General features: G+C 43.1%; 1 protein-coding gene across 1 annotated transcript in view; it reads right to left on the bottom strand.

Moving 5' to 3' along the window:
• The window catches only part of LOC137304465 (zinc finger protein 653-like), a 35962-nt gene extending 11285 nt beyond the window's left edge, over window positions 1-24677 (bottom strand). The window contains exons 1-5 of the mRNA XM_067973069.1: window positions 24348-24677; window positions 11273-11322; window positions 7169-8107; window positions 2883-2967; window positions 1375-1486 (exon numbers count right to left, since the gene is read on the bottom strand). Coding sequence (XP_067829170.1) covers window positions 1375-1486; window positions 2883-2967; window positions 7169-8107; window positions 11273-11322; window positions 24348-24658 — 1497 coding nt within the window. The 5' untranslated portion in view covers window positions 24659-24677. The remainder of the gene's footprint in view (window positions 1-1374; window positions 1487-2882; window positions 2968-7168; window positions 8108-11272; window positions 11323-24347) is intronic.
• Window positions 24678-25966: the final 1289 nt, after the last annotated feature.

Genomic DNA, 25966 nt, shown 5'->3' with positions numbered 1-25966 from the left:
AACGGTAAACACTCAAGGTTCACTAGATTGATTCCTGGGATGAGAGGGTTGTCCTATGAGGAGAGATTGAGTAGAATGGGCCTATATTCTCTGGAGTTTAGAAGAATGAGAGGTGATCTCATTGAAACATTCAAGAATCTGAGGGGGCTTGACAGGGTAGATGCTGAGAGGTTGTTTCCCCTGGCTGGAGAGTCCAGAACTAGGGGACATAGTCTCAGGATAAGGGGTCGGCCATTTAAGACTGAAATGAGGAGGAATTTCTTCACTCAGAGGGTTGTGAATCTTTGGAATTCTCTACCCCAAAGGGCTGTGGATGCTCAGTCGTTGAGTATATTCTATTGATTTTTGGACTCTAGGGGGATCAAGGGCGGGAAAGTGGAGTTGAGGTCGAAGATCAGCCATAATCTTATTGAATGGCGGAGCAGGCTTGAGGGGCTGTATGGTCTACTCTTGCTCCTATTTTTTATGTTCTTATGAACACATAGTTCTTCCCCTCTTCTGTACTTACAATTATAAATGATCGAATTTTCCATGTTAGGTTGGCAGCACAGATCCACCTTTTCCAGCATTTTGTGGATTGCCAGTAGATTTACAGACTCCACCACCGGCTGGCATCTTACGGAGAACGGTACAGGATGGGGATGTCAATAGACGGAAATGCCAGTATAGTACTGCTCTTAAAAACTGTAGCAGCAAGGAAAAATCTCCTTTAACAATCATTTTTTTTGGATTATAAGAAGCAAAGACAGACATCGGCTTACTTGCCGATATCTGGGAAAATTCTTAAAACATTTTTCCAAATTCAAAATGCTTAGTTTAAGTGACGAGTTTTCAAAATTTGTGGGCAAAAAATGGCTGCTGTCCTTACAGGGGTACAGTCTACTCTTTAATCTTAATTTAAACGAAGCAACTTGGAATTATTCAAATTGTTTTGAGCACCAGATTCACACTTTGCTGTGTTATTTTCATTGCTGAATTTAAATTACACGTAATTCAATTTTTTTTAGTTCAAAAAAGGGACTTTGAGTTACCAGTAGACCACACTGCCATTTCCCCTCGCTTGGAAATGAGAGGTTAACCAATCAGATTTTGTTTGCGTGGACATTAGCCTTTAAGCTTTGTGGGTTCATACACAAATTGCACGAGGCAATCCAGATTTCATTGATATTACAAAAATTTGTTGATAAATCTTCTGACTACATCCAACCATGTCAGGGTACCTTTTTCAAACTTTGACAAAGCAACATCATCTGCCTCATGTAAAACAGGTCATTGAGGATGACTTGGTTTTTTTTCCCTCTTGAATTAATGGCAAACCCTTTGACTATTTAATCTTTCAACAGGTTAGAGCTATTTCTAAAGGTCAGTACTTGCCTGGAAGCTGTTCAGTGTGATGTACACCTGGCTGCATCCTTCGTGTGGACAGTGAAAAAGCTGAAACATCCCATCAGCATCAATAATATGGCCCCGTTTTTTTCTCTTTGGTCTAAGGAGAGGATGCAGAGTTTAGACTGTGTCCATTTCATTGATGCGATGGAGAAATCTATATAATAAATTATCTATGCATGTTGTTCACTGCTTATTTAGGCATCGACATACAGTGAGCCACACAGGCCAGTAGTTCCCAGGTTTGACCTCTGCTCTGTTCTGAGTTCAGCTGATCTTAAGTTGGACGGCAATGTGGCACTACAGTTATCCTCAGCAAAGGTTCCCAGTCCTGGTTGCTGTCAAGCGCCTTCTACTGGAAAAGTGTGTGTATGTGGAGATTTGGTGAAGACACATCGGGGCTTGGATGTAATGCTCCTCATGGTCAAATAACCTGATACTGGCAAGCACTGAGAGCCAGTGTCCAGCCAATCTTATTGGCAAAGAAGGGCGCTTAAGATGAGGAGACTTTAGCAATGAAAACTAGTTAAAAACTAGGACTCATAAATATAAAATAGTCACTAATAAAACCAATAAGGAATTCAGGAGAAGCTTCTTTACCCGGAGAGTGGTGAGAATATGGAACTCGCTACCATGTGGAGTGGTTGAGGCGAATAGCACAGATGTATTTAAGGGGAAGCTGGATAAGTACATGAGGGAGAAAAGAATAGGATATGTTGATAGGGTGAGATGAAATAAATAGAGTGGGAGATGAAATAAATAGAGTGGGAGATGAAATAAATAGAGTGGGAGATGAAATAAATAGAGTGGGAGATGAAATAAATAGAGTGGGAGATGAAATAAATAGAGTGGGAGATGAAATAAATAGAGTGGGAGATGAAATAAATAGAGTGGGAGATGAAATAAATAGAGTGGGAGATGAAATAAATAGAGTGGGAGATGAAATAAATAGAGTGGGAGATGAAATAAATAGAGTGGGAGGAGGGTCGTATGGACCATAAACCGGATGGGCCAAATGGCCTGTTTCTGTGTTGTAAATTTTATGTAATCACCATTCTGTAACACAGGTATACAGTTCCTCCTGCAGCTGCATATTTCTATCTTTGAATGGAGCTCAACAAGCTGCAGTCCCTCATACCTATACACTTACCTATCTCCTGTATGGACGCGAAACATGGACACTCTAAAGAGGGCACACTCAACAGCTGGATAGGTCTCACCAAGGACACCTTCGCACCTTACAATACAATTAGCCACTGGGAAAGATTACCTGTATGTTTCTGTATTCTGCTACCTGTATACCTACAATACCAATCAACGTTACTGCTATCTGCCTTACCTTACCATCTAAAATACATACACAGTGGATACTTCAGCAACAAGCAAAACAAAACTGGTGGAAATACAAGTCAGTAAGTGAATCTGAGGACATGAATGCCCTCAATATAAAAGCTATATCTAATGCCCCATCACAGAAGCTTTAACCAAACACTCACTTATGTGTCATTTCCTGTGCAGTTTCCCTTGGTTCAGTTGGAGGCAATGCAGAGCCATCAATGACAGTTCTCTCTCCTATCACACCTGCATCAGTAAAGAACAAAGTTTCTGTAATTGTGAACCACACTAATTCAATCTCAATGTTGAAGCTTCTTAGAGCAGCCAGTGGAAAGAACTAGGTGTTACAGCAACACAGCACTACTATCCTGTCAAATATGTAAAGGAGGACTTACTGCTGGTCCAGAAAACAGCAAGCAGACCACAAGATTTCAGCCCAATGCTGAGGTGATAATATCACAATCAAGCTGTTAAACTGAAAATTTGATTTGAAAAGTTACATTTTTAAAAAAATGTTTTAGGACATAAACATTACACCATTAAAAGTTGTTACCATTAAGCCTCCCAGACATTTCTTCGTAAATGCACAATTTTTATTACTCGTGGCCTTGATTTTAGGCACTTGTGTCTATGGTGTTTTTTTTTTAAATGCTCTATAGCAGTGTCAACATATCCACCAGTTCAGCCAAGCATTTCTACTGAAAGAAATTAATGGTTTCAGATGCCCCTAGAATCTAAATATCTCGCATTATGTTTTTTTAGATCTGGTTGGCTTCCATGGCTTTAGGCAAAGAATCTGGAAAAATCAAACCCTCATCACATTCACTTCAATTTGCATTAAACTAAAGGGTGGCTATCAATTCAGTGCCAATTTATGCCAAACTACAACCAGTTTTATGTTGCGCACTTGCATTAGGACCGAGTTAAGACATGCTCAACTTGAAGACTTCCCCAACTCAATACTTTTGGGAACAGTTAATTAAATACCTCAGATTTTCACTGAATTATTTGAGACTACATTCAAAATCAGATCACTGGGCTGGCTGATGTACATGTAAAAGTTGTACAAATTTCTAAAGTGACTTATTTCTAATAAGACTCATTACATTTTATATGTGGGTTTTCTATCTGTCTTGCTGTCTTTCTGGGGGGAAAACAAAAGTGTGGGTGTATTTATAGTAGTACCTTCATTATTCACCCTGAGCAACCCCCTATACGTAGTCTGACAGCCCATTACCAGTAACAATGGGATCTATTTAGATCAACTTAATCTGCACTTGCTGAGAACTAGATTAGACACACACTTTTCCACTTACAAATTAGCTATTCTTTTTTTTAAAAATGTGGCCCCTTAAACTCCTGCTGGTCTTCCGCTCCCAAACCCTGGATCCCTGCTGGTCTGCTGCCCCTAAGCTAAATATCAGAGCTACATGGATAACAGATTCTTCTATCAGATATTGGACATAGGCATCATTTATTCTGTTATATCAATAAAATCTGTGAAAAAACAATTAACGTTCAACTGCATTTCAGCTGGCTTACGCAAAACTAAACCCCAACTTGTGGATAATTGAGCTTCTGTTGTATTCTATCAGCAGAGTACAAATCGATCAGGGATATAGCAGGAGCTCTGTCTTATCACGGTAAGAAACTACTTTGGTACAAAGGGTGGAACCCTTCCCAATGTTGACAATTTCCCTACTCTTTGGAAAAGCAAAGAGTGTGACATCATTAGGGCCAGATTTAACGATGACCAAATAAGTCAAACTCAACTTTTTATTACATAGGATACCAGGATTTGTACTGGAGGCTCAGGGATCGAATTCTGGGAATTCTGCCCATTTCCTTCCAGAAGGCATTCGACAAGGTGCCACATAAAAGATTATTGCTCAAGATAAAGAACCACTGGATTGGGGGGTAATATTCTGGCATGGGTGGAGGATTGGTTATCTAACAGGAAGCAGAGAGTTGGGATAAATGGTTCATTCTCGGACTGGCAACCAGTAGCCAGTGGTGTTCCGCAGGGGTCGGTGCTGGGTCCCCAACTCTCTACAATCTATATTAACGATTTGGAGGAGGGGACCGAGTGTAACATTTCAAAGTTTGCAGATGATACAAAGATGGGAGGGAAAGTAGAGAGTGAGGAGGACATAAAAAACCTACAAGGGGATATAGACAGGCTGGGTGAGTGGGCAGAGATTTGGCAGATGCAATACAATATTGGAAAATGTGAGGTTATGCACTTTGGCAGGAAAATCTTAATGGCGAGAAACTGGAAAGTACTGCAATGCAAAGGGATCTGGGGGTCCTAGTGCAAGAAAATCAAAAGGTTAGTATGCAGGTGCAGCAGGTGATCAAGAAGGCCAACGGAATGTTGGCTTTTATTGCTAGGGAGATAGAATATAAAAACAGGGAGGTATTGCTGCAGTTATATAAGGTATTGGTGAGACCGCACCTGGAATACTGCATACAGTTTTGGTGTCAATACTTAAGAAAAGACATACTTGCTCTCGAGGCAGTACAAAGAAGGTTCACTCGGTTAATCCCGGGGATGAGGGGGTGGACATATGAGGAGAGGTTGAGTAGATTGGGACTCTACTCATTGGAGTTCAGAAGAATGAGAGGCGATCTTATTGAAACATATAAGATTGTGAAGGGGCTTGATCGGGTGGATGCGGTAAGGATGTTCCCAAGGATGGGTGAAACTAGAACTAGGGGGCATAATCTTAGAATAAGGGGCTGCTCTTTCAAAACTGAGATGAGGAGAAACTTCTTCACTCAGAGGGTAGTAGGTCTGTGGAATTTGCTGCCCCAGGAAGCTGTGGAAGCTACATCATTAAATAAATTTAAAACAGAAATAGACAGTTTCCTAGAAGTAAAGGGAATTAGGGGTTACGGGGAGCGGGCAGGAAATTGGACATGAATTTAAATTTGAGGTTAGGATCAGATCAGCCATGATCTTATTGAATGGCGGAGCAGGCTCGAGGGGCCGATTGGCCTACTCCTGCTCCTATTTCTTATGTTCTTATTTGTTGATGGAAGAAATCAAATGACTGCAATCACCTGGTGAGGAAAGACTGCAAAAAATCTCTTCAAAAAGAGCCAATTGCTGCTCTCCATTAAATAAAATATTAAAAAAGGCATGCATGTTGAGGGCCACCAGCTCTTACTAACCTGAGCTCAATAACCCCACTTGCTAGAGTAGTCGGGGATGGGTCACCGGCTAACTGAACAGTTGTTGGATCCTCTGAAGATTGGAGAGGCTGTAGTATTATTGCACTAACGTTAAGACCAGTAACCACAGAGTCAAGTGAACGTGGCAAGACCCCATTATGCTGTGAGCTGCAAACTGCACTGTACTTACCAGGAGATAGCACTCTGTGTGTGTTGTATCAGATTCTCCTGGGTGCAAAGCTACATTCTCCAGGCTGTAATTATTTTATGTTTTGAGGGCACAGGCAGAAACGGCTTCTGTTTCAAAATGTTTAGAATAAAAGATGCCGTAGTAAATTTATAAGATGGGCCACAGGTCCAACAGATAGCTGAGCACTTCTTAAACGTGGCTTGACACCACAATGGACACTCCACATGGTATCAAGCCCATGCGGTGCAATATGTGCACGTCAGATTGAACCTTAAGCATGTTAATGCAACAACACTTTGCTCGCAAGCAGTCCATTTTTATTGCAACACTAGAAAGTGAAAATAGGAAAGATCAAGTGGAAACTGCTATCCCTCAACTTTTCCATCTCCTTGGAAGCTACAATTTTTAAAATGTGCTCATTTGAAACAGGCGGCCAATAGAGAATTTCAGAGTTTTGCCACCCAAAATCCACCAAGAATTGCTGCATATCTGATCAACTGTCCAGCACAGTCGTGTACAAAAAAACTTCCTGGGTTAGATGTAGAGCAATGCTCCTTTTACACTCAGGTTAGATATGTGAACCTCCCTCTACATTGGCCCATCAAGCACTGCCAAGTCAGGTACATTATGGCAAGATGCTTAAAGCTCCCTTTACACTACCCTGTCACGCACACCCAAGTCAGGAACAACAGTTAGATGGTGACATTTCAATGAGAAACATTACATTAGGCTACAGCTCATTTCACCATTTAATTAGCAGCAACAAAGCCTTTTCAAAATACAAGCAGTGAGATATTTTTATCTCATAACTAGAATATTTCAATACTTTCAGACACAGATCCGATAGTCCTTTGTGAAGATTTGGCTTGCTAAAAAGAAAACAATTCACATAAATCACATTAAGCTTTTAATAGGAAATATGGCATGAAAACCTACTTCATTCTAAAACAGAATTGCCAACATAAAGGGAATTTCATTAGCAACTTCTACAGCCACTTGCAAAAAAGTTACTTAGGGGAGGAGGCGACGAATGAATAGTGAACTCCCATCAGGGTTAAATAACAAGAAATATTAAAATGGCACCTGGATGCTCGCTCCACTCTGTGGTTTCATGCTGTTCCTCAATGCTGTAGCATTCACCCACTGGATTCACGTAAGTCAACTGTTCCGAAAAAGTACACGTCATTTCCTCGTATTCAGTGGGATTTACTTGCTGTGCAGTGTCTAAAGGTACCTGTCCAAACTCGGAGTCTGTAATGCTAGTGATCTCCGAACTCTGTACTGTGGAAATCTGCACAGTTATAGGACAGTTGGTAGTCAAGGAGTTCAAAGCATCTTTCCCGAGAGTGTGTGATGTATTATTCAGTGTGGGCAGCTCTGCTGGTAATGGATGCTCGTTGCCTTCACCAGTGGAGCTCCTGCATGCTGACTGAGCTCGGTATGGAGATGCCAGCTCACGGATTTCAGTCCCATGTCTGTCTTCATTTTTATCTGTCTCTTTAGGTTTGCCTACTGAACGCAAGGCATTTGCTTTGGCATTCGCGCCACCCTCTTTGTTTCCACCTTCATAATTCGACTCACCGGCATCAACGTCAATGAGTTTCACATTGAAATATTCCTCAAATTTTTGATCCGAGTCAGACTCGTCGCAGGTTGAGGTGTCTGATTCACATTTCATGTACAATTCATTAGATTGCCCCTGTTTCCTTCTGCTTGTGCCTTTCTTGTCCTTCCTCACTTTTTTCTCCACCGGACATCGCTGCTGACTCTGATTTTCCTCCGAGCTGCTGACTGCCACGCTGTCCTTGGTGACAGGTTCAGCGCCCGGGGTGTGGCAGTTCTTCTGGACAGGCTCCAGACGCTGCAGGTACTGGTGCCCTGCTTCACATTGCCACACTACAGCCACCGAGCAGTCACACACCCGCTGCAGTTCGTATAGCACTGGCTCCTGTTTGCACGTCTGCTTATGGTGCTCGTACCATACCACCAGAGTCTTCAACGAGCTAATTGCTTGCTTCTTCACTATGGGCCAAACAGAGAAGTCATTGTAATTTTTCGTTAAATTGCCCTTGGCATTGCCCACAGTAAATCAGTTTCACGTATACAAGATGGTTAAGAGTTTGGAGAGAGACTTCAGAAAGTTGCTTCAAAGGGCCATCAGGTGGCCAGAGCCTACGATTGCATTGAGAGTTGACATAGCAAAATTGAATGTGAAATGTTGACACTGTAATTTACAACGATAAAGACAGACAGAAAAGAACGACCAAAAATCGTGACAACAGGAAATAAGATTGGTGGACAGGAAGTGCACACTGACCAAGATTTTTAAGATATATAGAACTTTTGATTACCCCTAATTTTGCCCCGTCTTCTCCTGATGTCATTGGTATATGCTGGGGCATGGTTCCATGGCACTTCCCCCCCTCCTACCCCCCCCAGAACTTGGCCCAAGTCATCATTCATGTGTTCCCTGAGACAGCAAGTCTAACTGCTTGCTCAGCCCAATCTTATCCTTACTAGATGGTCACAAACAGGTCACTGAATGGTGATCAGAAGCAATAACCCTGGCTGATTTGTCACCTCCCAATGCCAGGGGTCCTCAGGTAAACTAAAGTACCTTGCTGACAGATTGTAGCTCAGAACTGACTAGCAATTGGACCTGGGACCTTCCTGGTCTGTTGGCCTCAGTTCTATACAAGGTCAATTAAGCCAGTGAAAGGAGAGAGGAAGCAATCATAATTTCAAAATGATGTAGTATAACTAAACAAAGTGTGCAAACTACATAAGCAGGGTTAACACAGTACAAGGTTCTAACCACACCTCAATTCAGATTTAAAACAAACAATTTAATAGTTCTTTATTAAAATTATGAGCGGTTCAAATTATTACTGTTGTTCAACTGAAATTAAATGATGGGTTTAATTAAAACAAATCTTCCTTTTACCATTTGGACTTGGGTTTAAATCCAGTCCAGACTGAAGGAATACTGTGCCCTCTGTTAGATTGCACTAGGAGTTTTAAACAGGATCAGCTTGGAGCACACTTCATCCAATTCATTGTTAGTAACTCACACCCACAAAAATCCCCAAAATTTAGTACTACTCTGTACTAAATTGTAAGTCTCATTCAAACTGTCCACATGGATGGTGAGCATGGAGAAAAAGAAATGTCACACTGACCCAAGTATTGCTGCTCTTCTGAGGTTGGGGGTTAAGCACATTGTAGCAGAATACACCTGACAAGGGATACAAAGAGTGAGAATGTGTTCCAGTTCCCAGCAGTGGCACTCCTCACTTCAGTGAGCACAAAATTCACTTTTATATAAAAAAAAGTCCGAGAAAGGAAGATCGCTTTTGAAAATTGTTTGAAATACAGCAAAGCATTTTCAAAAGTTACTGAAATGCTCAGTTACTGCTCATGGATGCAAGAATGTGCAGTGATGCACATCACCCAATGCAACATCCAGAGGCTGTTCAAGCAACTTAACGCACTTAAGGACATCAGCAAGAACTGATATGTGAGGAAGGATGGGCTTTCTAATAATACCTTAGCTTGCACACTGAGCTATTCCTTGTCATGGCTTATAAGGGTGGATTTTCTCAGTCCTCACCCATCATGAGTTAGCATCGGAAAATTGCGAGCACACAGCAGGCAAGGACTTGGAAAACCTACTGTATAATGCCACCAGAAGCAATTACAGTTAGACACATAAAACAAACTTTGTACAGACATGATAAAATAAATGTCCTTTGGCTTCTGAACTAACTCCGTTTACACTGTGGGTCAGTATCCAGAGCCAAGGCAGCAATGTAAAAACTCAAGCAGTGAACAAAATAGATGGGACGAGCAAGTATCACCCAACAGATCAGTGGGACGATTTCCTCCAGTCGCTATGTACATTGACAGAAGATGTCCTCTGGCCAGTGTTTCTAGTGAGAATCCCAATGTGCTCTTCAGGACACATCTACAACTTTGCTAGAAATAACCAGGGCGAAATTCGCCCTCCGTTTGTTTATATTATGCCTTCATATAGTGACTAAGGAAAATCACCACTACAAGAAGGTAACTATCACACAGTTCACACTGCATACTGCTGCCATCCAACATCATCTTTAGTCAGGAGTTTTCCACTTGTGTGGAATCCTGATGCGCCTTCAGCGGGCTGGGAATTCCACCCGTCACAAGGATGCACCTCGGACCTTGGCCAATTTTCTGAGATGAGGGTCCTTGGATTTTATGGGCGGACTCTCCAGCCTCCGCTGGCAGTCCACCGAGAAAGAGAGGTGAAGAGACTGGCTGCAGTAGGCCTTGGAGGCCTGATGCAATGAAGACTGACTGACAGCCTCTGTACTGGCTGATGACCAGTTACATATTAGCATTTTTTAAGAAAGTGCCATTGCTGTACAATAGGCTATAAAGACTTTCTGACCCTGCAAAAGTTAAATCCCCCTCTTGTCCACCAATTGGAGAAGAATGCACCGATATCCTTTCACCCCCCAGTATTGCTAAGCCACAAATGATGGGAAATATGCCATACAACATATTGGCGCCATTTACATGCAATTATAGTACACCCGCCCAAATCTGGATAAAGGTATTATACAGCCAATGTAATTTCTGGCAGATAATGCCAGAAGTAGCGGGGGCGAGCAGGGAGCCAGTGGAGCGGACTGGCCATAAAAACCCTGAAGAATCCTGCACCCTTTTGGGAGAAACAGTCCACCCCGGGCAGCAGAATCATCCGTATCATTCTGCTCGAGTTACACTGGGAAACTGGTGTAACACAAGTGGGAAATCCTGCCCACGATATATTCTGGTTTGATGGCTAAAGTAATGAATTGAAAAACTCGCAGGCACTCATGGTTGGAAAGCAAAATTTATATTAAGGACTAGATGAAAATGCAGATTAAAAACTGTATTAAGGACTTGGTGAAAATGCAGATTAAAATTTTTTTTAATGCAGACAAAAAAAACTAGAAAACAATATCAGCAAAAGTCAATAGGAGGATAAAATGGATTTTCTCACTTTATACTCATTCCGACATTTTACCTAAAATTAACTAACGGAAAAAATATACCCCCTGGTGATTAATGCTGCAAACTTCATGTTAAGTAGCTACTGAGCCCCAATTTGCATAAATATTAATGCAGAACATCCTCCTACAGCTGATCAACAAACAGGCTTACCTTTTTGTGAGGAATTAATTTTCGAGTTCTGTTCCTCTGCTCCGGGTTTGCTGTAATATAATAAAATCATTATGAAAGCAGAACTTTTTTCTATTCTTGCACGTAATGATTCTTTTCTCCAGCTACAACAATGTAAATTTATACAACAGGCAAATCATTAGCTCTGCTTGCTAAGGTGTGTCAATGAAATTGCTGGTATAAGTAGTAAGAAGAGGTTACTAGGCTTTAGTATTGGTGTCAAACAATAGTAACAGCACCTCAAGTAAGTTTGAGGCTTTAATCCTTCGAGGGATCCTGTAAAATCATGCCATCTCAATGATTGTCCATTATATCAGTGCTCTTTGATTAGCTGGTGAATGCTCAAAAAAACACTGAGCAGAAAACTCAATGTGCATTGCAAGGCAGCCAAGTATCGTTGCAATAGTCATAATCAGTGCCTGCATCAATGGTATTGAAAAAAACTGTCCCCACGGGGTGGGCTGCTCCCCCCAGGGATCCAGTCTAGCTCACTGTAGTTTTAGCATATTCAGAGATGCCAGGACATATAGCATCTTTGAAGCATAATCACTGTTGTAATGTAGGACATGCAGCAGCCAATTTTCACACAGCAATGACCTACAAACAGCAATGAAATAAATAGTTGAGAGATAAATGTTAGCCAGGACACGAGGAGAATTCCCCTGCTCTTCTTTGACGTCCACCGGAGGACAACGGGGCCTCGGTCAAACATCTCATGCGAAAGACGGCACTTCCGACAGTGCAACACTCCCTTAGTACTGCATTGGAGTGTCAGCCTGGCTTTTGTGTTCAAGTCTCTGCAGTGGGACTTGAACCCACAACCTTCTGACTCAAGAGGTGAGAGAGTGTTACCACCAAGCCAAGGCTAACACCAAGGACAATTGCAGCAAGTAGACAGAAAAGATTGGTGTGGATTTAAATTCACATGTGAGATGAAATACCAGTGTGCACCACTCAGTTTTCCACATTTTTTTTAAAAAACTGTAAAGTGACAGAGAATCCCTCACACAATATTCAATATTTTCTACAGGTAATGCTTCCAATTTTTAAACAATCAAGTTTTTCAAATGTTTTGAAAAAGAACTCATAACAAATATTACATAACGCAGGATAATAGAGGATTCATAAGAACTCATTAGAGCTATTTAGATCACAACTGAATGTTCAAACAATTGAACAAAAAAATAATCTTAAACCCCATCAGAGGAGGGCCACAAGATAATTCCCAGTTTAAAACACCTTAGTGACCCAGATAGGCTCAAAGAGCTGGTTCTGCATACGTTGGAAAAGCATAGACTCGAGGGGTGATTTGACTGAAGTTAATAAAATAATAAATTGTGTTTATGTGGACCAATTATTTCAACTGGATTGAGGTTAGGCGGGTCCAGTGGTCACGCTAACAAGTTATATAAGGGCAGAACTAAGTTGGACATTAGGAAGTTCTTCTTTTCCCAGAGACTGGTAGACGTGTGGAACAGGTTGCCGGCTCCTGCGGTGATCGCTGATTTGCTATATTCCTTCCATAGATAGCTGGACCTGTTTCTGGAGCAGAGTTAGCCTCATACAAGAGACAGGTATCCTGTAATATAAATTAGGGTCTTTGTGATCTCCTGGAGTGATTTTGATCACCTAAATGGGTCAGAAAGGAATTTTCCAGATTTTTTTGCAAATTGGCCCATATTTTCCTCTGGTTTATCACCTCTCCCTGGAGGTTACACGGTTCCAAGAGGGTGGGGAGTGTCTGAATCGTGATGCACTCGGCATCACAATTATAGAGACAGGCTGGATGGACCAGGGTCTTTTCCTGTCTGTCATTTTCGTATGTTTTTATGTTGTGTCCACTCAACCGATACTGAGCTGTAGTGGAGCCAGCTGAATAAACTGCTTCAAAATTTACTGCACACAGCAGTACAAACTGAATATCATTCACTGTTTGTGTTTGTTTTAAAAAACACCATTTTATTTTTCTATGGTTTTGCAGCATGAGCAAATGATGCACTCTACAATTCAAAAGCTGTATTATTGCATAGTCGGCCCTTGCAGAGGCTGCATGACCCAGGGCTAAAAGCACCAATTCTGTAAACTGCATATCAAATTTACATAGACTCACCCTATTTCTTCAATTACTTCTGTAGATGGAATATTAAAACAGGTCAAAGCTTTTAGAGGCTTAACATAACTAGTATTTATTTACAATTTAAAAGCACAATTAAGCATCAGAGTTTGGCTACTATCACTGAGAAGCTAATATTCACATATATAGAAAGTTCAGAGACCTTACTATTCACACAGCTCTTCTCCATAGCGTAGTGGAGACTCTTAGAAATAAATGAGCAGAGTCCCGAGTATGGATACAGCAAAATGCAAGTTTAGTCTATACCTGCCAATCTCAGTGCTGGATTATTATCTTGAGCTGGATCCTTCAGATAGGCAGGATCATGTGCAATATTAAAACTTATTTTCCTTTTGTTGATGGCTTGGCTCAGGTGCAAGAACTAGAGAACTGCATTAAGAGTCAGAACCTTACACTTTATACCCCACTGATGTGGGATTTCAATAAATCTTAATTAAATTGTCCACACACAGCAACAATGATTGCACTGAAGACGAACAGTCCAAATGCGAGAAGCTCGAATGATACTTCTCAGCAAGTTACACAAACTACAAAAATATAGAAAATCCTAACTGTACCACTTGAAGTACAATGATACCAAATTCTGTATTTATACCCATTTCCCTCCATAACAAGTGACAACACTTCAAAATTCCTTGGCCTGTGAAATATTTTAAGATATCCTGAGGACAGACAAGGTGCTACAGAGCTGCAAGTTTTTTCTATTTTTTTAAAAAAAGCTCCAAGCTTTACACTCTCACAGGAATCATAGTAATAAATTCAAAGCAACAAATTCCCTTTTTAACAAGTGATCAAAGCATAGCCTGTACTGTCGAAGCTGGCAGCCAAACACAAAACTCTTATCTTATTTAATCCCTAAAAAGCAATTACTGCCTGCGTTCTTAAACACTGGAACAGCAATTCACAATTTGCAATGCCCCAACAACTTGTTTCCTACCATACACTCACTATTGTGTACCAAGTACTGCATGTGAAAAGTCAGCCATTGTCCTCTCATATTATCTAATCCATTTTTTCCACTGTGAGATTCTTGTGGGTCATAATGACATTGAGGTGTTTTTTTTTTACAAACAGCTAGTGTGTTGGGTGCTATTGGAAACAGTACAAGTCCTTGAACAATTACAATTTTTGCTTGTGTGATTGATAAGTGACAGATTATTTTGTGAAAGGCTATTCAATTAATTGCTAGTGTTATAGACCCCAGCCTGATGTTACATAGCTCACTATACTTACTTCACTCAGATTCCAAGTTTGGAAGGATAAAATCTATAATTATAATGTTGTGCGTTTCTCACATGAAGTGGTTACAATATGAACATTTTACACACCCATTATTAGACTTGACTGAGAGCATCTCCAATTGACTGCAAAGCTGAGCAGACTGGTGGTAAAGACTAGGCATAGGTGAGGTGAGAGTGACTGCCCTTGACATCAAGGCAGCATTTGACCGAGTGTGGCACCAAGGAGCCCTAGTCAAATTGAAGTCAATGGGAATCAGGGGGAAAACTCTCCAGTGGTTGGAGTCATACCTAGCACAAAGGAAGATGGTAGTGGTTGTTGGAGGCCAATCATCTCAGCCCCAGGACATTGCTGCAGGAGTTCCTCAGGGCAGTGTCCTAGGCCCAACCATCTTCAGCTGCTTCATCAATGACCTTCCCTCCATCATAAGGTCAGAAATGGGGATGTTCGCTGATGACTGCACAGTGTTCAGTTCCATTCGCAACCCCTCAAATAATGAAGCAGTCCGAGCCCGCATGCAGCAAGACCTGGACAACATCCAGGCTTGGGCTCATAAGTGGCAAGTAACATTCGTGCCAGATAAGTGCCAGGCAATGACCATCTTCAACAAGAGAGAGTCTAACCACCTCCCCTTGACATTCAATGGCATTACCATCGCCGAATCCCCCACCATCAACATCCTGGGGGTCACCATTGACCAGAAACTTAACTGGACCAGCCATATAAATACTGTGGCTATGAGAGCAGGTCAGAGGCTGGGTATTCTGCGGCGAGTGACTCACCTCCTGAATCCCCAAAGCCTTTCCACCATCTACAAGGCACAAGTCAGGAGTGTGATGGAATACTCTCCACTTGCTTGGACGAGTGCAGCTCCAACAACACTCAAGAAGCTCGACACCATCCAAGATAAAGCAGCCCGCTTGACTGGCACCCCATCCACCACCCTAAACATTCACTCCCTTCACCACCGGCGCACTGTGGCTGCAGTGTGTACCATCCACAGGATGCACTGCAGCAACTCGCCAAGGCTTCTTCAACAGCACCTCCCAAACCCGCGACCTCTACCACCTAGAAGGACAAGAGCAGCAGGCACATGGGAACAACACCACCTGCACGTTCCCCTCCAAGTCACACACCATACGGACTTGGAAATATATCGCCGTTCCTTCATCGTCGCTGGGTCAAAATCCTGGAACTCCCTTCCTAACAGCACTGTGGGAGAACCATCACCACACGGACTGCAGCGGTTCAAGAAGGCGGCTCACCACCACCTTCTCAAGGGCAATTAGGGATGGGCAATAAATGCTGGCCTCGCCAGTGACGCCCACATCCCGTGAACGAATAAAAAAAAAAGAAAAAATAATGCTCAAGGCATTACCACTGAATAGAAGTCAGAAGTACTCAGACAGTTTGATTATAGCAAAAGAGGAAATATTTTCATAAAATATAGGTGGATTAAGCAATTTTTAGTGCCTAATATATTACAAGCCCATAGAAAAGTCAGAAACGTACCATGTATTACAATCACTAAGTGCAGAAAAATACAGTGTTATATTATAGCATCTGTTTCATGATGGTATTAACTTTTAGTTCAAAAATTAACCACTATAGTAGCTTCATATCTGTGTCATTTATACATGGTACTCATCTTCCCAATCTTGCCTGGATGGTATTCCACATGCCTACACCACTGCTTCTATTCAGAGGCCGATCTGCTTCTCAGGGACTTGGAACTGACTTTTATAGTCCTTGGCTGCAGCTTCATTTCTTCCCTTAGACTTTATTCCTGGCTTCACTTAATATCTGACCCAGATATTGTGCATGAGAGGTCAGGAACAATTTTGGGCATCTCTTGTCCATGCGCACGCATATTATTTTAAGAATAAAATTCATTTTTAAAAATTATTTTCTGTTTTTGCCCTATACTCTTTCTCTGCTGCACAAAAAATTCTGATGTTTTGTCCGTTGAAATTTATCCCAAATGTGCATATGAGATCAGGGCCACTTTTCATCACCTTTTGCAAACGTATGCTTGTATTCTTTCGCCACTGATTCCATCCCCCTCCATGGCCACTGTCTCAGGTTGAACCAGACTGTTCACAACTTGGCGTCCTATTTGACCCCGAGATGAACCGAGCTTCCGATCCCATATCCTCTCTAATCACAAAGACCACCTACTTCCACCTCCAAATCATCGCCTGTCTCCACCCCGTCTCAGCTGCTGGCAACACCCTTGCCTTTATCACCTCCAGACCCGATTATTCTAATGGTCCCTGTGCCAGCCCCCAATCCCCCACAAACTTCTTTCTTTTTAAAAAAAATTCAGCTCATCCAAAAATCTGCTGCCTGTATCCTATCCCGCACCAAGTGCCACTCACCTATCGCCCATGTTCACTGATCTACTTTAGCTCCAGGTCCTCCAAATCCTCATTTAAAAATCCTCATCCCTCGTGCTAAAATCCCTTCATGACCTTGGTCGTCCCTATCTTTGTAACCTTATCCAGTCCTACAATCCTCTGAGAAATCTGCATTCCTCCGACTCTGGCCTCTTGCGCATCCCCAACTTCTTCGCCCCACCATTGGCAGCCGTGCCTTCAGTGGCCTAGGCCCTAAGCTGTGGAATTCTCTCCCTAAACCTCCACCTCTCTCTCGCTCCTTCTTTAAGACTCTCATTAAAGGCTACCTCTGACCAAGCTTTGGGTCACCTGTCCTAATGTCTCCCTCATTGGCAATTTGTGTCCAAGTATGCTCCTGTGAAGCACCTTGGAACATTTTACTATGTTAAAAACGCTATATAAATGCAAGCTGCTGTTTTTTAAAAAAGTACAAGTGGCTAGAAACTCAGGTGGACATACTGTAAGGACTGAGATGACACCTAGAAAAAGATGGTTAAAAAAAAGTAAGACTTAAAATAAGAGAAAGAGTTCCCAAAGCAATGTAATAGGTGGAGAGGGCTGAAGCAGAGAACATTGTACTTAACATACATATCCACAGAAACAAGTCTCAGATTACTTGCGAGCAATGCCACAGATTGACTAGTTATATAGAAGAAACTATGCACCTTGGAGGAATTAAAGGCTGTTATTCCATTGTCTTCTGCACAAATACTTCCCAACCAGAGAATGAACCGCAAAGTTCCATCGCCTGCCCAGCTACAAAATGTGGTCAGTAGGATTTCAGCGAAGGGTAACGGCAACGTGCAATTTCTGTGCTATTGTAAAAGAAACCCAGCTGTGCTTTTACAGACTCTATGTTTCCAAGCTTGGGTTGTGTTTAGAGATAGCTTTTTGACCTGTATAACAGTAGGGTAAAGTTATAGTGGCTACAAGTTTGTCACTGGCAGTGGCAGTAGTGGGAGCAATTCAAGGTCCTCCAATTATTATTTAGTGTCCAATGTCTCTTGCCAGTTCCCCAACATCCAAAATTGAGTTAACTTTCAGTAATGTTTTTATTTGATAAGGACAAGATTTCCAGGCTCGGTACATTCCGTTCTGTAAACTTATCAGCTGTTGGAAGTTATTTTTCACAATTGCAATAGCTGTAAGATTTACCTTTCCACTGGCACATTCAGTACTATCTGTAAGCAAAGCATTTAAAATTGGGCTATAGATGGACAGGGGGAGGAGGGGTAGAGGAGAAGGAGATATTAGCACAAGCTCGCTTTCATATAAAATTTGAGTTTACGGTAGCGATTCTCCAAATATTCTATATGTGGGGTGGCTGCAAATATTGATACACTCCCGGGAACACCTATTCTAGCTTCCAACAGACAGTACCAGCAAACCAAAGCAAAGCATATTGTTATCAGTATAAAATATTATATAACTCACAACAGAAATAATGTTATTAAGTAAATAAATGCAAATATCTGACAATCTCATGGATCATCTGGGATCCAGGCTCCCCAGTTTGAATGCCTATGCTTTAAAGGAGCACTGTCACTTTCCAGGACATTTTCTCGGTTTCCTAAACAGAGGAACACATGGTGATGCAATCAATGGTGAGCTCACGACATCATTTCTGCTGCAGTTTACATATTATTTAATTGAAAGCCCAGAATAGAAGGCTGACCTGCAAATAGATCACCTGCCCCAATGTTTCAGCACAGAGTAAAAAGTGAAATCATACAACTCAGGAAAAAGCTGCCAGTAGAACAGACAAATTCCATACAAACTGATTTGAGCAGACAACAGTGGGGCAGTACTGAGTTAAGGAGCAAATGGTAACTTAGCATTAGCAAGAGAGACAAGGATACCAATCACCAATGTCATTGTGCATTGTGTGAGGCTGTAGTACCTTCAGCAGCCTTATAAAAAGGACATTCCACTGCAGCACTTTCCAAACCCTGCCTTCCCGTCATTATTTCAGGGAAGTCTTGTTATTCTGTTCTTGTACTAGGTGACAGGCCAACCTGCCTCTTACTGTACTTATAGGCAAAACATGCATCCATGCTGAAATCAGCCCTCCCCTATACCCTATTGCTTGTCTTAACTCCAAGTTCTGAATCAACTCCAACATAAACAGATGAGGAGTAAGTCTCACACCAGTGCTCCCATGGACACATCAATACAAAATGGCAACAGACTATCAATCCTTTCTCCTCATCCCCACCCATCCAGCCTCAAGTTACAGTCTGCCTTACAAGTGAAACTATTTATCACATCTCACCTATAGCCATTAGAGTGACCTTCACCACAAGTTACCTCTTCCTCCCACAAGAATTACATTCAAGTTTTACCCCACCCCCTCTTATCCTGAATGGTATGGTTCCAGATACACCAAGAGACCTCTAATACCTTCTCCAGGTGCCCAATCTTTATAGGCGAGCCTAAACAGCAAATGGTAGGCTATTCAATCATGGGGACCATCATCATACATGATTCTGTTCACACATTATAAAAAACATAACTTAAGCATTAGCAAACCACGTCACATTACCAACACATGAATAATGATCAACTGTGTTTTACCAGTCACCACAATTATAGTTTTTGTTCTTAGTGCACTACAGCGTCAGGCTAGATTTTGTGGGTTCAAGCCCCATTACGGACTTGACGACACGATCCAGGTTGACACTCCGGTTCAGTATTAAGGTACTGCCACACTGTCAAAGAGACGCTAAACTGAAGTACCATTTGCTTGTCCAGGTGAACATAAAAGATCCCATGGCACTTTTTTTTTTGAAGAAGAGCAGGAGAGTTCTCCCGATGTCCTGTCCAACATTCATCCCTCAACTGTCAATAGCAAAAACAGATTAATCACTCATACATCGTACTGCTGTTTGAAGGACCTTGCTGTGTGCTTGCCTTAGAGGCGGTGCAAAGAAGGTTCACCAGATTGAGGGTTGTCCTATGAGGAGAGATTGAGTAGAATGGGCCTATACTCTCTGGAGTTTAGAAGAACGAGGGGTGATCTCATTGAAACATAAGATTCTGAGGGGGCTTGACAGGGTAGATGCTGAAAGGTTGTTTCCCCTGGCTGGAGAGTCTCGAACTAGGGGGCAATAGGGATGGGCAATAAATGCCAGTCATGCATTGACACCCACACCCCAAAAATGAATTAAAATATAAATGCAAGTTTATTCCTTCTTTATCCGTTATTATGAATTAAAATTCTGTATTAAAAGTTGCTTATATATTTATTGATGCTGCTCTCCCCATGGATTGTGAAGCCAACTAGCAGGACCTTGACCGTAACACATCATAAGAACATTAGATACCGTGAATGTATAATTTTTAATCGTTGCATATTCTTTTTACACCCATTATGAACGAAACCTGCGTAGCGTTAAAGGTTGGTTGTATATTATAATAAATCGCTGGATCCCATGAGTCCCAGGTAGGGTTGCCAACTCTGGTTGAATGTATTCCTGGAGGGAATCACCTCCACAATCCCACTATTGGTCACCCAATACATCTAGCCTCACCACGCACCACCTTTCCACGCCAACTGGAAAGCGAAAAAACTCATTACTAAATTGGATAGTGTCAGTCAAACAGCCTTTCTTCCCCCTCCCTTCTTTCAATATTTTTAGAACAAATAAACAGAAGTGTTCAAAGAAAATGTGATTTTATTTTGATGCCTCCACTTTCCTCCCGGGGATTTATGCTCGCAGCAGCGTCCTGAAGATTAATCCTCAATTTCCCTGGAGACTCCTGGTCAGTCCTGGAGGGGTTGGCCATCCACCTTTTCGACTGGAGGAAGGTGTACAGTGGTGTTCCCCAGGGGTCAGTACTAGGATCACTTGGACTTGGGTGTACAGATGACATAAAACTTGGAAGTGTAAGACAGGCTGGTCGAATGGCCGGGCACATGGCAGATGAAATTTAATGCAGAGAAGTGCGAGGTGATACATTTTGGCAGGAAGAACGAGGCGAGGCAATATGAACTAAATGGTACAATTCTAAAGGGGGTGCAAGAACAGAGAGACCTGGGGGTATATGTGCACAAATCTTTGACGGTGGCAGGACAAGTTGAGAAAGCGGTTAAAAAAGCATACGGGATCCTGAGCCTTATAAGTAGAGGCATAGAGTACAAAAGCAAGGGAGTTATGTTGAACCTTTATGAAACACTGGTTCGACCACAACTGGAGTATTGCGTCCAATTCTGGGCACTGCACTTTATGAAGGATGTGAAGGCTTTGGAGAGGGTGCAAAAAAGATTTACTGGAATGGTTCCGGGGATGACGGACTTCTGTTACGTGGATAGACTGGAGAAGCTGGGGTTGTTCTCCTTGGAGCAGAGAAGGTTAAGAGGAGATTTGATAGAGGTGTTCAATATCATGACAGGTTTATACAAAGTAAATAAAGAGAAACTGTTCCCATTGGTGGAAGGGTCGAGAACCAGAGGACATAGATTTAAGGTGATTAGCAAAAGAACCAAAGGCGACATGAGGAAGAACTTTTTTACGCAGCGAGTAGTTATGATCTGGGATGCATTGCCTGAAAGGGTGGTGGAAGCAAATTCAATCGTGTTTTTCAAAAAGGAATTGAACAAATATTTGAAGGGAAAAAATTTGCAGGGCTACGAGGAAAGAGCAGGAGAATGGGACCAACTGGGTTGCTCTTCTAAAGAGCCGGCACAGGCTTGCTGGGCCAAATGGCCTCCTTCTATGCTGTAACGATTCTATGATTCGAATCCCGGGGCTGCCTAGCCTAGCACATGGAATGATACAGCACAGAAGGCAGCCATTCGGCCCATCATGCCTGGGCCGGCTCTTTGCAAGAGCTATCCAATTAGTCCCACTCCCCTGCTCTTTTCCCATAGCCCTGCAAATTTTCTCCCCTTCAAGTACTTATCCAATTCCCTTTTGAAAGTCATTCTTGAATCTGCTTTCACCACACTTTCAGGCAGTGCCTTCCAGATCATAACAACTCGCTGCGTAAAAAAAATGTTTTATTCATGTCGCCTCTTGTTCTTTGCGAATTACCTTAAATCTGTGTCCTCTGGTTACCGACCTGTCTGCCACTGGAAACAGTTTCTCCTTATTTATTCTTATCAAAACCTTTCATGATTTTGAACACCTCTATCAAATCTCCCCTTAACTTTCTCTGCTCTAAGGAGAAACAATCCCAGCTTCTCCAGTCTCTCCACGTAACTGAACTCCCTCATAAAATTACATATAATTTACAGCACAGAAGCAGGCCCTTCTGCCCAACTGGTCTATGCTGGTGTTGATGCTCCTCACGAGCCTCATCCCACCTTACCTCATCTAACCCCATCAGCATAACCTTCTATTCATTTCTCCCTCATGTGCTTATCTACATTCCCCTGAAATGCATCTATGCTATTCGCCTCAACTACTCCATGTGGTAGCAAGTTTCACATTCTAATCACTATTGTTATTTTTAATAATAAAAGTTGCTTATTGATACAGAATCCAGGGCCCTAGAAATTTGCAGCAACTCAAGGGAAATTCTGCAGCCAGAGAATATTGATTCTATCCAGGGTTGGAAGCGCATCAAGTTTATTGGTCATGGTGAGCTGATTGTCAGTGCATAATATATGTAGTTCATCTTAAGCTGACCAGACACAAGTCACTTCTCACATCCCCAAAAGTCACTGTACAGTTAGATTTCCCTGGTACCATTCCATCAAATCTCCCCTTCACCTTCTCTGCTCGAGAACAAACCTCAGCTTCGCCAGGTAACTGAAGTCCCTCATCCCTGGTACCATTCTAGTAAATCCCCCCCTTCACCTTCCCTGATCGTGAGGAGACCAAACCCCAGTCTCCCCAGGTAACTGAAGTCCCTCATCCCTCATCCCATTCTAGTAAATCACCCCTTTGCCTTCTCTGATTTAAGGAGACCAAACCCCCAGCTTCTCCCCAGGTCACTTAAGTCCCTCATCCCTAGTACCATTCTCGTAAATCCCCCCTTCCCGGATCGTGAGGAGACCGAGCCCCCAGCTCCTCCCCAGATAAACGGAGCCCCTCATCCCATTCTAGTAAATTTCCCCCCTTCGCCTTCTTTGATTTTAAGGAGACCAAACCCCCAGCTTCTCCCCAAGGTAACTGAAGTCATTCATCCCATTCTAGTAAATCCCCCCTTCACTTTCTCTGATCTTAAGGAGACCAAACCCCCAGCTTCTCCCCAGGTAACTGGAGCCCCTCATCCCATTCTAGTAAACCTTCCACCATCGTCTTCTCTGATTTTAAGGATACCAAACCCCAGCTCCTCCTCAGGTAACTGAAGTCCCTCATCCCTAGTACCATTCGAGTAAATCCCCCATCCCCTTCCCCGATCGTGAGGAGACCAAGCCCCCAGCTCCAACCCAGGTCACTGAAGTCCCTCATCCCTAGTATCATTCTAGTAAATCCCCCCCTTCCCTGATCTTAAGGAGACCAAACCCCCAGCTCCTCCCCAAGGTCACTTAAGTCCCTCATCCCATTCTAGTAAATCCCCCCCTTCATCTTCCCTGATCGTGAGGAGACCAAACCCCAGTCTCTCCAGGTAACTGAAGTCCCTCATCCCATTCTAGTAAATCCCCCCTTCCCCTTCCCGGACGGTGAGGTGACCGAGCCCCCCCCCCCCCCAGCTTCTCCCTAGCTCCTCCTCAGGTAACTGAAGTCCCTCATCCCAAGTACCATTCTAGTAAATCCCCCATCCCCTTCCCTGATCGTGAGGAGACCAAACCCCCAGCTCCTCCCCAAGGTCACTTAAGTCCCTCATCCCATTCTAGTAAATCCCCCCCTTCATCTTCCCTGATCGTGAGGAGACCAAACCCCCAGCTTCTCCCCAGGTAACTCAAGTCCCTCATCCCATTCTAGTAAATCCCCCATCCCCTTCCCCGATCGTGAGGAGACCAAACCCCCAGCTTCTCCCCAGGTAACTCAAGTCCCTCATCCCATTCTAGTAAAACCCCCCTTCCCCTTCCCGGACGGTGAGGTGACCGAGCCCCCCCCCCCCCAGATAACTAAAGTCCCTCATCCCATTCTAGTAAATCCCCCCCCCCCCTTCATCTTCCCTGATCGTGAGAAGACCAAACCCCGAGCCCCTCCCCAGGTAACTCAAGTCCCTCATCCCATTCTAGTAAATCCCCTTCCCCTTCCCGGACGGTGAGGAGACCGAGCCCCCCCGAGCCCCTCCCCAGGTAACTCAAGTCCCTCATCCCATTCTAGTAAATCCCCTTCCCGGACGGTGAGGAGACCGAGCCCCCCCCCCCCCCGGGTAGCCGAGGCCTCACCTGTGCCGCCTGTCGCGGACCCCCTGCTCCAGTTGCACCAGGTGCAGCGCGAGCCTCTTGTCCGACCAGCCGTAGCGCTCGCGCAGCGCGGCCCACACCACGTACGACTCGCCGATGTAGATCCGCCGGTTGTCGTACTTCTTGCGGCTGTTGAGCCGCCGCTGCAGCCGGTCCCTGTCGCTCAGCCTCGGCCTGCCGCGGCCTCTCTTGGTCGCCTCGGCCTCGTCTTCCCCGGGCGCCGCCGCCGAGCCCGGACCCGGGCCATCGGTCTCCGAGTCCGGCTGAGGAACGGACTCCATCCCGTCCGCCATCTTTTTTTTTCCACCTCCCCCCCCCCCGTGGACGAGACTGTACACAAACCTGCGCTTCCGGAGCAAGGGGTCAAGCCCTTACCAACATGGCCGCCCAGCAGTGCCGGAAGTAGCTTTGACTCTTCACATGACCTTCTATAATAGAATCTGAAATCAGAACATAACATGTCCAGTAAGCACCTGAGAATAGAAAGGATAAGTTACAGTTTCAGAAATAGATCACTAGATACTGGATGAGGGGGGGACATTTGACATCTTAATTCATCCATCCAAGATATGTTGTACAATCCCCTATTGCAGTATCCAGTTGTTTTCTTTAATTATTCCAACTTTACTGCTCTATCTGGGAATCCCATTCATGTACTGATCACTCTTTCTGTGACCTATCGGTCCTCAATCTGCCTTTCGTCGCCTGGACCGGTGTCCCCTTCTCACATTCATGCATGATGGTGGTGGACTGGGGTGGACAAATGTAAGGAGGCGTACAACACCAGGTTATAGTCCAACAGCTTTATTTGAAATCACAAGCTTTCGGAGCTTTGCTCCTTCGTCAGGTGACCTGACGAAGGAGCAAAGCTCCGAAAGCTTGTGATTTCAAATAACGCTGTTGGACTATAACCTGGTGTTGTGCGCCTCCTTACATATATTCATGCAGTTTACTTTGAAGTCGTTTTCTGCATTTATTATTTGCACAGCATTAAGTATCATATACTTCTCTAAGATCACCTCTGAGCTATCTCCTTTCAAAGCTGAAAAGGCCAAGCTTTCCTCACAATTCAGACCTCTAAAATTAGGATTCTGCTTTATCAGTACTCACCAAATGCTTTTCCATTAATCTACACTTACACTTTTAGATGCTGACAACCTGTTATAGGCACATTATCTGTTACATTGTAAAAATGAAATGAAATAAAAATGGAAAATGCTGGAAATACAGTCAGCATCTTTAAAGAGAAAGAACAGGTTATGTATGACATTTCAGCTGTGTATGAATACCACCTTGCCCAATTTGGTGGGGTTGAGATTTAGTAAGTGCCATGTGTTTAAATGAGTTTGCAAAATATGCAAACTTATTTTGATTTAAAAATGTAACCTACTTTACTGTATATCGTTCTTTGAAAAATAAGCATCCCTGCACTTCTTTAAGTGGATTTATGGTCAGCCTTATTCACCAATCTCACTCCCAGTATTGCCCCATTGTTAATAGCTCCAAATATGCTACGTTTGCTGATCATGAATGTTGCTGCCGGCATTTCCTTAAAGTTGATATCTGTGGGGGACAGGTGGGTATGTACAGATATGATGTGG

The sequence above is a fragment of the Heptranchias perlo genome, chromosome 37 (assembly GCF_035084215.1).
Source record: "Heptranchias perlo isolate sHepPer1 chromosome 37, sHepPer1.hap1, whole genome shotgun sequence".
Taxonomy (NCBI): domain Eukaryota; kingdom Metazoa; phylum Chordata; class Chondrichthyes; order Hexanchiformes; family Hexanchidae; genus Heptranchias; species Heptranchias perlo.
This window is presented reverse-complemented; position numbering and strand designations above follow the sequence as displayed.